The sequence below is a fragment of the Bombina bombina genome, unplaced genomic scaffold (genome assembly GCF_027579735.1).
Source record: "Bombina bombina isolate aBomBom1 unplaced genomic scaffold, aBomBom1.pri scaffold_747, whole genome shotgun sequence".
NCBI classification, from domain to species: domain Eukaryota; kingdom Metazoa; phylum Chordata; class Amphibia; order Anura; family Bombinatoridae; genus Bombina; species Bombina bombina.
The window spans coordinates 91,652-110,117 of NW_026512547.1; the positions used below are offsets into that span (position 1 = coordinate 91,652).

General features: G+C 43.0%; 1 protein-coding gene across 1 annotated transcript in view; it reads left to right on the plus strand.

Moving 5' to 3' along the window:
- LOC128644387 (PH-interacting protein-like) overlaps positions 1–18,466 on the plus strand; it is a gene marked incomplete at its 3' end in the record, with an annotated part of 122,279 nt that overhangs the window by 17,830 nt on the left and 85,983 nt on the right. The window contains exon 3 of the mRNA XM_053697015.1: positions 18,301–18,426. Coding sequence (XP_053552990.1) covers positions 18,301–18,426 — 126 coding nt within the window. The remainder of the gene's footprint in view (positions 1–18,300; positions 18,427–18,466) is intronic.

Consider the following 18,466-nt stretch of genomic DNA (forward strand, 5'->3'; position numbering starts at 1 on the left):
TATACCTTTCAAGGGGCAAACTTTATTTGGGCCCGGTTTGAAAGAAATTATTGCTGACATTACAGGAGGTAAGGGCCACGCTCTACCTCAAGACAAAGCCAAAGCTAAGGCTAGACAGTCTAATTTTCGTCCCTTTCGGAATTTCAAAGCAGGAGCAGCGCCAACTTCCACTGCACCAAAACAGGGAGGAGCTGTTGCTCGTTACAGACAAGGCTGGAAGCCTAATCAGTCCTGGAACAAGGGCAAGCAGGCCAGTAAACCTGCTGCTGTCCCAAAGACAGCATGAACCGAGGGCCCCCGATCCGGGACCGGATCTAGTGGGGGGCAGACTCTCTCTCTTTGCCCAGGCTTGGGCAAGAGATGTCCAGGATCCCTGGGCGCTAGAGATCATATCTCAGGGATACCTTCTAGACTTCAAATCCTCTCCCCCAAGAGGGAGATTTCATCTGTCAAGGTTGTCAACAAACCAAATAAAGAAAGACGCGTTTCTACGCTGTGTACAAGATCTATTATTAATGGGAGTGATCCATCCGGTTCCGCGGTCGGAACAAGGACAAGGGTTTTACTCAAACCTGTTTGTGGTTCCCAAAAAAGAGGGAACTTTCAGGCCAATCTTGGATTTAAAGATCCTAAACAAATTCCTAAGAGTTCCATCGTTCAAAATGGAAACTATTCGGACAATCTTACCCATGATCCAAGAGGGTCAGTACATGACCACAGTGGATTTAAAGGATGCTTACCTTCACATACCGATTCACAAAGATCATTACCGGTATCTAAGGTTTGCCTTCTTAAACAGGCATTACCAGTTTGTAGCCCTTCCATTCGGATTGGCTACGGCTCCAAGAATCTTTACAAAGGTTCTGGGTGCCCTTCTGGCGGTACTAAGACCGCGAGGAATTTCGGTAGCTCCGTACCTAGACGACATTCTGATACAAGCTTCAAGCTTTCAAACTGCCAAGTCTCATACAGAGTTAGTTCTGGCATTTCTAAGGTCGCACGGATGGAAAGTGAACGAAAAGAAGAGTTCTCTCTTTCCTCTCACAAGAGTTCCATTCTTGGGGACTCTTATAGATTCTGTAGAAATGAAGATTTATCTGACAGAAGACAGATTAACAAAGCTTCTAAATGCATGCCGTGTCCTTCATTCCATTCAACTCCCGTCAGTAGCTCAATGCATGGAGGTGATCGGCTTAATGGTAGCAGCAATGGACATAGTTCCCTTTGCACGCCTACATCTCAGACCGCTGCAATTGTGCATCAGTCAGTGGAATGGGGATTACTCAGATTTGTCCCCCACTCTGAATCTGGATCAAGAGACCAGAAACTTTCTTCTATGGTGGCTTTCTCGGCCACATCTGTCCAGGGGGATACCGTTCAGCAGGCCGGACTGGACAATTGTAACAACAGACGCCAGCCTTCTAGGTTGGGGCGCTGTCTGGAATTCTCTGAAGGCTCAGGGACAATGGAGTCAGGAGGAAAGTCTCCTGCCAATAAACATTCTGGAATTGAGAGCAGTTCTCAATGCCCTTCTAGCTTGGCCCCAGTTAAAGACTCGGGGGTTCATCAGGTTTCAGTCGGACAACATCACGACTGTAGCTTACATCAACCATCAAGGAGGGACAAGAAGCTCCCTAGCTATGATAGAAGTATCAAAGATAATTCGCTGGGCAGAGTCTCGCTCTTGCCATCTGTCAGCAATCCACATCCCGGGAGTGGAGAACTGGGAGGCGGATTTCTTGAGTCGCCAGACTCTTCATCCGGGGGAGTGGGAACTTCATCCGGAGGTCTTTGCCCAAATACTTCAACGTTGGGGCAAACCAGAGATAGATCTCATGGCGTCTCGCCAGAACGCCAAACTTCCTCGCTACGGATCCAGATCCAGGGATCCGGGAGCGGTTCTGATAGATGCTTTGACAGCACCTTGGAACTTCAGGATGGCTTATGTGTTTCCACCCTTCCCGCTGCTTCCTCGATTGATTGCCAAAATCAAACAGGAGAAAGCATCAGTGATTCTAATAGCGCCTGCATGGCCGCGCAGGACTTGGTATGCAGATCTAGTGGACATGTCATCCTGTCCGCCTTGGTCTCTACCTCTAAGACAGGACCTTCTGATTCAGGGTCCATTCAAACATCAAAGTCTAACTTCTCTGAAGCTGACTGCTTGGAAATTGAACGCTTGATTTTATCAAAACGTGGTTTTTCTGAGTCGGTTATTGATACCCTGATACAGGCTAGGAAGCCTGTTACCAGAAAGATTTACCATAAAATATGGCGTAAATACCTATACTGGTGTGAATCCAAAGATTACTCCTGGAGTAAGGTTAGGATTCCTAGGATATTGTCTTTTCTACAAGAAGGTTTAGAAAAGGGTTTATCGGCTAGCTCATTAAAGGGACAGATTTCAGCTCTGTCCATCTTGTTTCACAGGCGTCTGTCAGAAAATTCAGACATCCAAGCCTTTTGTCAGGCTTTAACTAGGATCAAGCCTGTGTTTAAAACTGTTGCTCCGCCATGGAGTTTAAACTTAGTTCTTAACGTTTTACAGGGTGTTCCGTTTGAACCCCTTCATTCCATTGATATAAAATTGTTATCTTGGAAAGTTCTATTTTTAATGGCTATTTCCTCGGCTCGAAGAGTCTCTGAGTTATCAGCCCTACATTGTGATTCTCCTTATCTGATCTTTCACTCAGACAAGGTAGTTCTGCGTACTAAACCTGGGTTCTTACCTAAGGTAGTCACTAACAGGAATATCAATCAAGAGATTGTTGTTCCATCCTTGTGTCCAAATCCTTCTTCAAAGAAGGAACGTCTTCTACACAATCTGGATGTAGTTCGTGCCCTCAAGTTCTACTTGCAGGCAACTAAAGATTTTCGCCAAACTTCTTCCCTGTTTGTCGTTTATTCTGGACAGAGGAGAGGTCAAAAAGCTTCTGCTACCTCTCTCTCTTTTTGGCTTCGTAGCTTAATACGTTTAGCCTATGAGACTGCTGGACAGCAGCCTCCTGAAAGAATTACAGCTCATTCCACTAGAGCTGTGGCTTCCACTTGGGCCTTTAAGAATGAGGCCTCTGTTGAACAGATTTGCAAGGCTGCAACTTGGTCTTCGCTTCATACTTTTTCCAAATTTTACAAATTTGACACTTTTGCTTCTTCGGAGGCTATTTTTGGGAGAAAGGTTCTTCAGGCAGTGGTTCCTTCTGTATAATGAGCCTGCCTATCCCTCCCGTCATCCGTGTACTTTTGCTTTGGTATTGGTATCCCAGAAGTAATGATGACCCGTGGACTGATCACACATAACAGAAGAAAACATAATTTATGCTTACCTGATAAATTCCTTTCTTCTGTTGTGTGATCAGTCCACGGCCCGCCCTGTTTTTAAGGCAGGTGCATATTTTTTAAATTATAATTCAGTCACCACTACACCCTTGGTTTCTCCTTTCTCGTTGGTCTTTGGTCGAATGACTGGAGGTGACGTAGAGGGGAGGAGCTATATAGCAACTCTGCTGGGTGAATCCTCTTGCACTTCCTGTAGGGGAGCAGATAATATCCCAGAAGTAATGATGACCCGTGGACTGATCACACAACAGAAGAAAGGAATTTATCAGGTTAGCATAAATTATGTTTTTTAGTAGCTATCTCCTCGGCTCGAAGAGTTTCGGAGTTATCTGCTTTACAATGTGATTCCCCTTATCTGATTTCCATGCAGATAAGGTAGTGTTACGTACCAATCCTGGGTTTCTTCCTAATGTGGTATCTAATAAGAATATCAATCAGGAGATTGTTGTTCCTTCACTATGTCCTAATCCTTCTTCAAAGAAGGAACGTCTATTACACAATCTTGATGTGGTTCGTGCTTTAAAGTTTTATTTACAAGCTACAAAGGATTTTCGTCAAACATCTGCTTTGTTTGTTGTCTACTCTGGACAGAGGAGAGGCCAAAAGGCTTCAGCAACTTCTCTTTCTTTTTGGCTAAGAAGTATAATACGCTTAGCTTATGAGACTGCTGGCCAGCAGCCTCCTGAAAGAATTACAACTCATTCTACTAGAGCAGTAGCTTCCACATGGGCTTTTAAACATGAGGCCTTTGTTGAACAGATTTGTAAGGTGGCGACTTGGTCTTCGCTTCATACCTTTTCTAAATTCTATAAATTTTATACTTTTGCTTCTTCGGAGGCTATTTTTGGGAGAAAGGTCTTACAGGCAACGGTGCCTTCCGTTTAAGTTCCGGCCTTGTCCCTCCCTTCATCCATGTCCTAAAGCTTTGGTATTGGTATCCCACAAGTAATGGATGAACCCGTGGACTGGATACACCTTTACAAGAGAAAACAAAATTTATGCTTACCTGATAAATTTATTTCTCTTGTGGTGTATCCAGTCCACAGCCCGCCCTGTCATTTTAAGGCAGGTGTTTTTTATTTTTAAACTACAGTCACCACTGCACCCTATAGTTTCTCCTTTTTTTCTTGCTTGTCTTCGGTCGAATGACTGGGGGAGGAGCTATATAGACAGCTCTGCTGTGGGTGTCCTCTTGCAGCTTCCTGTTGGGAAGGAGAATATCCCACAAGTAATGGATGAACCCGTGGACTGGATACACCACAAGAGAAATAAATTGATCAGGTAAGCATAAATTTTGTTTTTATATAATTTCAAGAGAAGTATAAAGTACCATCCAAAAATAACTTTCACTTTATGCAAGCAAAACATTACTTAAACAAGGTTATTCAAGAGGCCCCAGATTCACTTTTTCCAAAAACATCCGCTTTTAGACCACTCCAAAGCAGCGTCGGGCTCACTATCAGTTATCTATAAAATACTATTATCTTCATTTGAAAAACAGCAGATAGATGAACTATACACTAAATGGGTAAATATTCTACCCTCTGGTGGAGATGACAAAACTATACAAAAAAGTTTGCAGAGTATATACAAAAAAGATGTATCTACATCCATCAGAGAATCACATCTAAGACTTATGCATCCAGGACTACTTGACCCCTAAAAGAGTACAATAATGGAAGAAAGGAATAGAGAATAAGTGCATTAAATGTTCTAAATATAATCCAAATCTTATACACCTAATATTTGCTTGTCCTAGACAGTTACAATTATGGGCGAAGGTGGAATTTCTGTTAACCCGCATTCTTAAAATAAAGGTTCTACTTTCAGAAGTAAATGTAATATTTCTTACTAAACATCCACAGTGGGGCCAAAATACTAGATTCATTCAGATAGCAATTTTGAAAATGAGAACACTGATTTTTAAAAACTGGATTAACAGCAGACTCCCCACAATTAACCAGCTCAAAAATGAGCTGATGAGATATGTGCTTTTGGAAGAGTATGACTATAAAATGTATAATCCAGAAAAACTTGAGAAATATGTTAATGTCTGGGGAAAGTTTGTTAATTATATGGGGATAGACTATAAAAACCAGATAAATCTGATAATACAGGTCAAACAAATCAACTGGAACTAATCCTTTTGGGGGCAGGAGATGGGGGAGGGTCTGGGAGGGGGGGTAGAGGTAGAGACAAAGAGGTTTTTATTTTTCTTTGTTTTTTATGTATTTGTCGTTGGTATGTCCTTTGTCCATAGTTTCTTTAAAACTACTCTATTGATGACAGGATAAATACTTACTTGTTGCTGCTTGTAAAGCCAAATTTTAAAGTCTGCAATTGATTTCTGATTCTTTTTCATTTCTGCATATGTAACTGATAATGGATTTGTAATAAAATTAAAAAAAAAAGTGTCCTAACTTGCCTAAAGCCAAAATGAATTGGCATTTGGGAGGAACTCACCGGAGGGTCAGTCAGCTGGTGACTGCAATAACCAGCTTGCTTTGTCTACACTATTCATCATATAGTGCCAACTAAAAGTGTGAGTTACCCATTTGAGGTTTTTTTAAAACTGCTGTCATACATCTGTCACACAGTCTGCACTATGAGGCGCCCTTTATGCTTTTAATTTTCCTTTCTAGATAGCATACTGAGGTAGGACCCAGAGAATGCATATTATTACTTGAGCACTATATGGCAGCAGTGTTTGCAACACTTGTAATATTATACAAAGAATAATAAAGTTTAGTTTTGACGATTTTGTTTTTATGTATCTAATACTTAAGGACCACAAAATACATTATAATTGAATAAATGTCCAACAGACGCATAATAAAAATACAATGCAATAGCAGTTTGAATTTGAAAAGAGCTGTAGAATATTTTCTGGCAAATTGAAGTTAATACAATTTTGTCTCCCCCTGTATCATGTAACAGCTATCAGCCAATCACAAAATGCATAAATTTCTTTTTAAGGATACGATGAGTCCACGGATTTCATCCTTACTTGTGGGATTACGCCTCCTGGTCAACAGGAGGAGGCAAAGAGCACCACAGCAGAGCTGTATATATAGCTCCTCCATTCCCTCCCACTCCAGTCATTCTCTTTGCCTGTGTTAGTAATAGGAAGAGCTAAAGTGAGGTGTTAGTTTAGATTCTTCAATCAAGAGTTTTTTATTTTTAAAATGGTTCCAGTGAGTACTATTTTATTACAGGGTGTAGCCGTATTCCTTGTCAGCCTCTGGAGCAGAGCTACAGGTGGCTTTAAAGCATTGGGAACTGGTGGGATTAATTTCTCACTGCGCCTCCCATACTGTGTGCTGCCCTTCAGATGATGGTCTTAGCATATATTAACTAAGACCCTGTATGTCTCCACAGAACGGCAGGAAGGAAAGAAGACTTCTTAATACTGTGAGACTGTTCATGCTGTCGCTCACCACTAAGGTATGTGCAGCTTTATTTTCTGGGACAGTACTAGCTCAGAGACAGCTGTAAATTTTATTCATCTGACTTCCTTAATTTAATATACACCTCAGGACTTCTCTATTTAATACAAGGGAAGATGCGGTGGGGGAAGATCAGGATAAGGAGCGCTCAGGATATAAAATGGATGTTATTCCCTTTATTGTTAGAGCGCAGGTAGACTGTGGGCTTGACGCTGGGGACCCTGGTTACAGAGTTACAATATTAAGACTCCGGTGTAGGGGTAGTTGTTTTTAATTGAGGTTCCGGAATATGAGCGTGTTTTAAGGCATTGCTAAGACCGCATGGGTATTATTCAGTAACTTATGCTGGGACATTAGTTTTCGGCATTTTATTAAACAGGAAGTACTAGCGTGTTCGTTAACGCCCACGAAGGGCGGTGTTATCTTCGCGCGCTCAGGAAAAGCTGCACAGTTGTTTTTCTGACAAAGTCCCATACGGAGCAGATCAGTGATTTTGCTGGCATTGCTAAGACCGCATGGTAAGATATTGAAGCAAGCGGTCTTGGGCAGTTCGAAACTCGGAGGACAGTAGTCTGAGTAACGAGGGGACAGGTAGGCGCCTCAGCAGAGCTGTTGAGGTGGCAGAGGCTCTTTAGATTAACGGCAGTCTTGCTTTTAAAAGACTTTGGGTTATTCTTTTAAGTCTCATGTTAGAACTACAAGAGTGTGAGTGCTGTTAATTTATGTTAATGAAATTTAAAGGCACAGTTACACGTTATTTTCAGAAGCAGTTTGTCTACAGTCATATTAGGTTGTTCTATTATTTTTTCTTGCTTATTTTTCTGCAACCCACAACCAAATTTGCTTTGTTGCCATGGAAGATCTTCTGAATGTTACATGTTCCTTATGTTTGAATACCAATGTGGAACCTCCTGTTACTTTTTGTCCCTCATGTACTGAGAGGGCATTACAGTTTAGAGAACAAATGTTTTTTGATAAAGAGTTGACAAAAGCGGATGCTTCTCGGGGTTCTACCGATGAGATACAGTGTATGCCGCAACTTTCTCCCCAAGCATCACAGCCCTTAACGCCTGCTCAGGCGCAGCCCAGTACCTCGCAGCTTCTGCGATTACACTAAAGGACATAGCTGCAGTTATGTCATCTACAATTTCAGAAGCGTTATCTGACTTCCCCGTATTGCAAGGCAAACGCAGAAGGAAGGACACCCACGTGGTCAATACAGCTTCTGATGCTTTAATAGCGATATCAGATGTACCATCACAGGCCTCTGAATTGGAGGTCCTATCTGAAGGCAAACTTTCTGAATCAGAAAACGCCTTGCCACTGACAGATTCAGAAGTGGTTTCCTTCAGGTTTAAACTGGAACACCTCCGCCTGTTATTGAGGTAGGTTTTGGTGACTTTGGACGACTGCAATTCAATTGTAGTTCCCCCAGATAAATTGAGTAAGTTGGACAGATATCTAGAAGTTCCTTCTTATTTGGATGTTTTTCCAGTTCCCAAGAGAACTTCAGAGATTATTGCTAAAGAATGGGAGAGACCGGGTATTCCATTCTCTCCTTCTCCCATTTTCAAGAAGATCTATCCTATAGCGGACGCTATCAGGGATTCTTGGCAGACGGTTCCTAAGGTGGAAGGAGCTATTTCCACCTTAGCTAAACGAACTACTATCCCTATTGAGCATAGTTGTGCCTTCAAAGAGCTTATGGATAAGAAATTAGAGGGTCTCCTTAAGAAGCTTTATGTTCATCAAGGGTTGCTTTTGCAACCGGCAGCCTGCATTGTCACAGTTACGAGTGCGGCTGCTTATTGGTTTGAAGCTCTGGAAGAATCTCTTAAGACTGAGACTTTTTTGGAAGAGATTCAGGATAGAATTAAAGCTCTTAAATTGGCTAATTCTTTTGTTACAGATGCTTTTCTGTAGATTACCAAATTGGCGGCTAAGAGTTTGGGGGTTTCTATCTTAGCACGCAGAGCCTTGTGGCTGAAATCATGGTCTGTGGATGTATCATCCAAGTCTAAGCTTTTGGCTATCCCTTACAAGGGGAACACCCTGTTTGGATCTGACTTGAAGGAAATTATTTCTGACATCACGGGAGGCAAGGGTCATTTCCTCCCTCAGGATAAAAATTCCAAACAGAGAGGTTGACAGAGTAATTTTTGTTCCTTTTGAAATTTTAAGGGAATCCCCCCTTCCTCTTCTTCTAAACAGGAAGGGAGCTATTTGCAAACCAAGTCTACCTGGAGACCCAACCAGGCTTGGAACAAGGGCAAACAGTCCAAGAAACCCGTTGCTGCACCCAAGTCAGCATAAAGGGTTGTCCCCCCGATTCGGGACCGGATCTAGTAGGGGGCAGACTATCCTTCTTTGTCCAGGCTTGGATAAGAGACATTCAGGATCCCTGGGCAATAAATATAGTGTCTCAGTGATACAAACTGGAGTTCAGAAATTCTTCTCCCAGAGGAAGGTTTCATCTTTCTCGATTGTCTTTAGACCAGATAAAGAGAGAGGCATTCTCACGCTGTGCAAGAGACCTCTCCTCCATGGGAGTGATCTGTCCTGTTCCAATTCAGGAACAGGGACAGGGCTTTTATTCCAATCTGTTTGTAGTTCCCAAAAAAGAGGGAACTTTCAGACCTATCTTAGATCTCAAGAGTCTAAACAAGTTCCTCAGAGTTCCATCCTTCAAGATGGAAACTATTCGTACCATTCTTCCATTGATCCAGGAGGGCCAATTTATGACAACGGTGGATCTAAAGGAAGCATATCTTCATGTGCCTATCCACAGAGATCATCACAAGTTTCTAAGGTTTGCCTTTCTGGACAAACATTTTCAGTTTGTGGCCCTCCCTTTCGGTCTGGCCACGGCGCCCAGAATTTTCACAAAGGTTCTGGGGTCTTTGTTGGCGGTCCTAAGGCCTCTGGGCATTGCGGTGGGGCCTTATCTGGACGATATACTGATCCAGGCATCATCATTTCAACTGGCAAAGTCCGATACCGAAATTGTGCTTTCCTTTCTGAGAACCCACGGGTGGAAGATAAAGCTGGAAAAGAGTTTGTTGGTCCCTCAGACAAGGGTTTCCTTTCTGGGAACTTTAATCGACTCTGTTTCAATGAAAATTTTTCTGACAGAGGTCAGAAAGCTAAAGATTCTGAACACGTCGAGCTATTCAGTCCAATCCTCGTCCGTTGGTGGCTCAATGCATGGAGGTAATCTGTTTGATGGTAGCGGCAATGGACATTATTCAGTTTGCTCGCTTTCATCTTAGGCCTCTGCAACTAAGCATGCTCAGGCAGTGGAATGGAGATTATACAAATTTGTCTCCTCAAATAAACCTAGACCAGGAGACAAGGGACTCTCTTCTATGGTGGTTGTCACTGGATCATCTGTCCCGGGGGACATGTTTTCGCAGACCCTCATGGGTGATAGTGACAACAGATGCCAGCCTGTTAGGATGGGGAGCAGTCTGGAATTCCCTGAAGGCTCAGGGGGTGTGGTCTCAGTCAGAGTCTCTCCTTCTCATCAATATCCTAGAGTTGAGAGCAATATTCAATGCACTTCGAGCCTGGCCTCAGTTAGCCACGAACCAATTCATCAGGTTCCAGTCGGACAACATAACGACAGTGGCTTACATCAACCATCAGGGGGGAACATGGAGTTCCTTAGCGATGTCCGAAGTAGCCAAGATAATTCGGTGGGCGGAGGCTCACTATTGTCATCGGCAATTTACATCCCAGGAGTGGAAAACTGGGAAACGGATTTTCTGAGCAGACAGACCTTTCATCCGGGTGAGTGGGAACTCCATCCGGAGATATTTTCAAGCTTGATTCGCAGGTGGGGTCGGCCGGAATTGGACCTTATGGCTTCTCGTCAGAACGGGTCCAGATCCAGGGATCCCCAGGCCGAGCTGATAGATGCCTTGACAGTTCCTTGGTCCTTCAGCCTAGCGTATGTGTTTCCACCGTTTGCTCTTCTTCCCCGGGTGATCGCTTGGATCAAACAGGAGAGGGCATCGGTGATCCTCATTGCTCCGGCGTGGCCTCGCAGGATTTGGTATGCCGATCTGGTGGACATGTCATCTCTGCCGCCCTGGAGGCTTCCATTGAGGAAGGACCTTCTCATTCAGGGTCCCTTCCATCATCCGAATCTAGTTTCTCTGCAGCTGACTGCTTGGAGATTAAACACTTTATTTTGTCCAAGCGAGGTTTTCTTCTGTTATGTGTGATCAGTCCACGGGTCATCATTACTTCTGGGATATTATCTGCTCCCCTACAGGAAGTGCAAGAGGATTCACCCAGCAGAGTTGCTATATAGCTCCTCCCCTCTACGTCACCTCCAGTCATTCTCTTGCACCCAAAGACTAGATAGGAGGTGTGAGAGGACTATGGTGATTATACTTAGTTTTTAGAACTTCAATCAAAAGTTTGTTATTTTACAATAGCACCGGAGCGTGTTATTACCTCTCTGGCAGAGTTTGAAGAAGAATCTACCAGAGTTTTTCTTATGATTTTAACCGGAGTAGTTAAGATCATATTGCTGTTTCTCGGCCATCTGAGGGAGGTAAAAGCTTCAGATCAGGGGACAGCGGGCAGTTGAATCTGCATTGAGGTATGTCGCAGTTGTTATTTTCTGAATGGAATTGATGAAAAAATCCTGCCATACCGTTATAATGAACATGTATGTATACTCTACACTTTAGTATTCTGGGGATGGTATTTCACCGGAATTACTCTGTAAAAGTACATTAAACCTTTTATTAGGTATTTTTCATGTTAAACGTTTTTGCTGGAATGTAGAATCGTTTGCATTAATGAGGTACTGAGTGAATAAGTATTTGGGCATTATTTTCCACTTGGCAGTTTGCTTGTGTTAATTATGACAGTTTCGTTTCTCTCTCACTGCTGTGTGTGAGAGGGAGGGGCCGTTTTTGGCGCTCTTTGCTACGCATCAAAAATTTCCAGTCAGTTTTTCTGCATGATCCGGTTCATCTCTAACAGAACTCAGGGGTCTTCAAACTTCTTTGAAGGGAGGTAGATTCTCTCAGCAGAGCTGTGAGACTTATATAGTGACTGTGATTTAAAACGTTGTTTAAAATTTAATTAGTGTTATTTTACTAATGGGAACAAACCTTTGCTAAAAAGTTGTGTTGTTTGTTAAGAGTGATGCTATAACTGTTTTTCAGTTCATTATTTCAACTGTCATTTAATCGTTTAGTGCTTCTTGAGGCACAGTACGTTTTTATTAAATAAAATTGTAACCGAGTTGCATGTTTATTGCTAGTGTGTTAAACATGTCTGATTCAGAGGAAGATACCTGTGTCATTTGTTCCAATGCCAAGGTGGAGCCCAATAGAAATTTATGTACTAACTGTATTGATGCTACCTTAAATAAAAGCCAATCTGTACAAATTGAACAAATTTCACCAAACAGCGAGGGGAGAGTTATGCCGACTAACTCGCCTCACGTGTCAGTACCTGCATCTCCCGCCCGGGAGGTGCGTGATATTATGGCGCCTAGTACATCTGGGCAGCCATTACAGATAACATTACAAGATATGGCTACTGTTATGACTGAAGTTTTGGCTAAATTACCAGAACTAAGAGGCAAGCGTGATCACTCTGGGGTGAGAACAGAGTGCGCTGATAATTCTAGGGCCATGTCTGATACTGCGTCACAGCTTGCAGAGCATGAGGACGGAGAGCTTCATTCTGTAGGTGACGGTTCTGATCCAAACAGATTGGATTCAGATATTTCAAATTTTAAATTTAAATTGGAAAACCTCCGTGTATTACTAGGGGAGGTCTTAGCAGCTCTCAACGATTGTAACGCTGTTGCAATACCAGAGAAAATGTGTAGGTTGGATAAATACTTTGCGGTACCGGCGAGTACTGACGTTTTTCCTATACCTAAGAGATTAACTGAAATTGTTACTAAGGAGTGGGATAGACCCGGTGTGCCGTTCTCACCCCCTCCAATATTTAGAAAGATGTTTCCAATAGACGCCACCACACGGGACTTATGGCAAACGGTCCCTAAGGTGGAGGGAGCAGTTTCTACTTTAGCTAAGCGTACCACTATCCCGGTGGAGGATAGCTGTGCTTTTTCAGATCCTATGGATAAAAAATTAGAGGGTTACCTTAAGAAAATGTTTATTCAACAAGGTTTTATATTACAACCCCTTGCATGCATCGCGCCGATCACGGCTGCGGCAGCATTTTGGATTGAGTCTCTGGAAGAGAACCTTAGTTCAGCTACGCTGGACGACATTATGGACAGGCTTAGAGTCCTTAAACTAGCTAATTCATTCATTTCGGAGGCCGTAGTACATTTAACCAAACTTACGGCTAAGAATTCAGGATTCGCCATTCAGGCACGCAGAGCGCTGTGGCTAAAATCCTGGTCGGCTGATGTAACTTCTAAGTCCAAATTACTTAGTATACCTTTCAAGGGGCAAACTTTATTTGGGCCCGGTTTGAAAGAAATTATTGCTGACATTACAGGAGGTAAGGGCCACGCTCTACCTCAAGACAAAGCCAAAGCTAAGGCTAGACAGTCTAATTTTCGTCCCTTTCGGAATTTCAAAGCAGGAGCAGCGCCAACTTCCACTGCACCAAAACAGGGAGGAGCTGTTGCTCGTTACAGACAAGGCTGGAAGCCTAATCAGTCCTGGAACAAGGGCAAGCAGGCCAGTAAACCTGCTGCTGTCCCAAAGACAGCATGAACCGAGGGCCCCCGATCCGGGACCGGATCTAGTGGGGGGCAGACTCTCTCTCTTCGCCCAGGCTTGGGCAAGAGATGTCCAGGATCCCTGGGCGCTAGAGATCATATCTCAGGGATACCTTCTAGACTTCAAATCCTCTCCCCCAAGAGGGAGATTTCATCTGTCAAGGTTGTCAACAAACCAAATAAAGAAAGACGCGTTTCTACGCTGTGTACAAGATCTATTATTAATGGGAGTGATCCATCCGGTTCCGCGGTCGGAACAAGGACAAGGGTTTTACTCAAACCTGTTTGTGGTTCCCAAAAAAGAGGGAACTTTCAGGCCAATCTTGGATTTAAAGATCCTAAACAAATTCCTAAGAGTTCCATCGTTCAAAATGGAAACTATTCGGACAATCTTACCCATGATCCAAGAGGGTCAGTACATGACCACAGTGGATTTAAAGGATGCTTACCTTCACATACCGATTCACAAAGATCATTACCGGTATCTAAGGTTTGCCTTCTTAAACAGGCATTACCAGTTTGTAGCCCTTCCATTCGGATTGGCTACGGCTCCAAGAATCTTTACAAAGGTTCTGGGTGCCCTTCTGGCGGTACTAAGACCGCGAGGAATTTCGGTAGCTCCGTACCTAGACGACATTCTGATACAAGCTTCAAGCTTTCAAACTGCCAAGTCTCATACAGAGTTAGTTCTGGCATTTCTAAGGTCGCACGGATGGAAAGTGAACGAAAAGAAGAGTTCTCTCTTTCCTCTCACAAGAGTTCCATTCTTGGGGACTCTTATAGATTCTGTAGAAATGAAGATTTATCTGACAGAAGACAGATTAACAAAGCTTCTAAATGCATGCCGTGTCCTTCATTCCATTCAACTCCCGTCAGTAGCTCAATGCATGGAGGTGATCGGCTTAATGGTAGCAGCAATGGACATAGTTCCCTTTGCACGCCTACATCTCAGACCGCTGCAATTGTGCATGCTGAGTCAGTGGAATGGGGATTACTCAGATTTGTCCCCCACTCTGAATCTGGATCAAGAGACCAGAAACTCTCTTCTATGGTGGCTTTCTCGGCCACATCTGTCCAGGGGGATACCGTTCAGCAGGCCGGACTGGACAATTGTAACAACAGACGCCAGCCTTCTAGGTTGGGGCGCTGTCTGGAATTCTCTGAAGGCTCAGGGACAATGGAGTCAGGAGGAAAGTCTCCTGCCAATAAACATTCTGGAATTGAGAGCAGTTCTCAATGCCCTTCTAGCTTGGCCCCAGTTAAAGACTCGGGGGTTCATCAGGTTTCAGTCGGACAACATCACGACTGTAGCTTACATCAACCATCAAGGAGGGACAAGAAGCTCCCTAGCAATGATAGAAGTATCAAAGATAATTCGCTGGGCAGAGTCTCACTCTTGCCATCTGTCAGCAATCCACATCCCGGGAGTGGAGAACTGGGAGGCGGATTTCTTGAGTCGCCAGACTCTTCATCCGGGGGAGTGGGAACTTCATCCGGAGGTCTTTGCCCAAATACTTCAACGTTGGGGCAAACCAGAGATAGATCTCATGGCGTCTCGCCAGAACGCCAAACTTCCTCGCTACGGATCCAGATCCAGGGATCCGGGAGCGGTTCTGATAGATGCTTTGACAGCACCTTGGAACTTCAGGATGGCTTATGTGTTTCCACCCTTCCCGCTGCTTCCTCGATTGATTGCCAAAATCAAACAGGAGAAAGCATCAGTGATTCTAATAGCGCCTGCATGGCCGCGCAGGACTTGGTATGCAGATCTAGTGGACATGTCATCCTGTCCGCCTTGGTCTCTACCTCTAAGACAGGACCTTCTGATTCAGGGTCCATTCAAACATCAAAGTCTAACTTCTCTGAAGCTGACTGCTTGGAAATTGAACGCTTGATTTTATCAAAACGTGGTTTTTCTGAGTCGGTTATTGATACCCTGATACAGGCTAGGAAGCCTGTTACCAGAAAGATTTACCATAAAATATGGCGTAAATACCTATACTGGTGTGAATCCAAAGATTACTCCTGGAGTAAGGTTAGGATTCCTAGGATATTGTCTTTTCTACAAGAAGGTTTAGAAAAGGGTTTATCGGCTAGCTCATTAAAGGGACAGATTTCAGCTCTGTCCATCTTGTTTCACAGGCGTCTGTCAGAAAATTCAGACATCCAAGCCTTTTGTCAGGCTTTAACTAGGATCAAGCCTGTGTTTAAAACTGTTGCTCCGCCATGGAGTTTAAACTTAGTTCTTAACGTTTTACAGGGTGTTCCGTTTGAACCCCTTCATTCCATTGATATAAAATTGTTATCTTGGAAAGTTCTATTTTTAATGGCTATTTCCTCGGCTCGAAGAGTCTCTGAGTTATCAGCCCTACATTGTGATTCTCCTTATCTGATCTTTCACTCAGACAAGGTAGTTCTGCGTACTAAACCTGGGTTCTTACCTAAGGTAGTCACTAACAGGAATATCAATCAAGAGATTGTTGTTCCATCCTTGTGTCCAAATCCTTCTTCAAAGAAGGAACGTCTTCTACACAATCTGGATGTAGTTCGTGCCCTCAAGTTCTACTTGCAGGCAACTAAAGATTTTCGCCAAACTTCTTCCCTGTTTGTCGTTTATTCTGGACAGAGGAGAGGTCAAAAAGCTTCTGCTACCTCTCTCTCTTTTTGGCTTCGTAGCTTAATACGTTTAGCCTATGAGACTGCTGGACAGCAGCCTCCTGAAAGAATTACAGCTCATTCCACTAGAGCTGTGGCTTCCACTTGGGCCTTTAAGAATGAGGCCTCTGTTGAACAGATTTGCAAGGCTGCAACTTGGTCTTCGCTTCATACTTTTTCCAAATTTTACAAATTTGACACTTTTGCTTCTTCGGAGGCTATTTTTGGGAGAAAGGTTCTTCAGGCAGTGGTTCCTTCTGTATAATGAGCCTGCCTATCCCTCCCGTCATCCGTGTACTTTTGCTTTGGTATTGGTATCCCAGAAGTAATGATGACCCGTGGACTGATCACACATAACAGAAGAAAACATAATTTATGCTTACCTGATAAATTCCTTTCTTCTGTTGTGTGATCAGTCCACGGCCCGCCCTGTTTTTAAGGCAGGTGCATATTTTTTAAATTATAATTCAGTCACCACTACACCCTTGGTTTCTCCTTTCTCGTTGGTCTTTGGTCGAATGACTGGAGGTGACGTAGAGGGGAGGAGCTATATAGCAACTCTGCTGGGTGAATCCTCTTGCACTTCCTGTAGGGGAGCAGATAATATCCCAGAAGTAATGATGACCCGTGGACTGATCACACAACAGAAGAAAGGAATTTATCAGGTAAGCATAAATTATGTTTTTCTGATTCGGTCATAGATACTTTAATTCAGGCACGTAAGCCTGTTACTAGAAAGATTTACCATAAGATATGGCGTAAATATCTTTATTGGTGTGAATCCAAGGGTTACTCATGGAGTAGGGTAAGGATTCCCAGAATTTTGTCTTTTCTCCAGGAAGGGGTTATCCGCTAGTTCCCTAAAGGGACAGATTTCTGCTTTGTCTATTTTGTTACACAAACGTCTGGCAGATGTTCCAGATGTACAATCCTTTTGTCAGGCTCTGACTAGAATCAGGTCTGTATTTAGACCTATTGCTCCTATGCATTCCATAGATATTAAGTTGTTATCTTGGAAAGTTTTATTTTTGGTTGCTATTTCTTCTGCTCAAAGAGTATCAGAGCTTTCAGCATTACAATATAATTCTCCTTCATGCGGATAAGGTGGTGTTGCGTACTAAACCTGGGTTTCTTCCTAAGGTTGTTTCAGATAAGAACATTAATCAGGAAATTGTGGTTCCATCTTTGTGTCCTAATCCTTCTTCTCAGAAGGAACGTCTGCTACATAATTTAGATGTGGTTCGTGCTTTAAAGTTCTACTTGCAAGCTACTAAGGATTTTTGTCAATCATCTTCTTTGTTTGTGTTTTTTTCAGGGAAACATAGGGGTCAGAAAGCTACGGCTACCTCTCTTTCTTTATGGCTGAAGAGTATTATCCGTTTTGCATATGAGACTGCTGGACAGCAGCCTCCTGAGAGAATTACGGCTCATTCTACTAGGGCCGTTGCTTCCTCATGGGCATTCAAAAATGATGCTTCTGTTGAATAGATTTGCAAGGCTGCAACTTGGTCTTCTCTTCACACTTTTTCTAAATTTTACCTGTCTTGTCCCTCCCATTTTCATTTGTGTACTATAGCTTTGGTATTGTATTTCACAAGTAAGGATGAAATCCGTGGACTCATCGTATCCTTAAAAAGAAAAGGAAATTTATGCTTACCTGATAAATTTGTTTCTTTTTGGATACGATGAGTCCACGGCCCGCCCTGTTTTTTATTAGACAGGTCTTTATTTTGTTAAACTTCAGACACCTCTGCACCTTAGCTCTTCCTAACTTTGGTTGAATGACTGGAGTGGGAGGGAAGGGAGGAGCTATATATACAGCTCTGCTGTGGTGCTCTTTGCCGCCTCCTGTTGACCAGGAGGCGTAATCCCACAAGTAAGGATGAAATCCGTGGACTCATCGTGTCCAAAAAGAAACAAATTTATCAGGTAAGCTTAAATTTCCTTTTATATACTGTGCAGTTTTCACATGCTCAGTAGGAGCTGGAGACTCAAAGTTTGCATATAAAAAGAATTTGCATGTTTTGATAATGGAAGTATATTGAAAACTTTTAATTTTAATTCAATGCTTTATCTAAATTTTGAAACTTTATTTTTTTAAATGTTATGTGTGTTTCTTTGATTACATTCTAGGCGCCTGTCTTCATTAATGTGGGAGGTGAGATACATTGAACACAACACCCGTACATTTAATGAGCCTGGAAGTCCTATTGTAAAAACTGCAAAATTCATCTCAGATGTTCTGCTTCATTTTATCAAGTATGTAAAGCCTAAGAGTTTTTGTTAATAAATAAGTAAA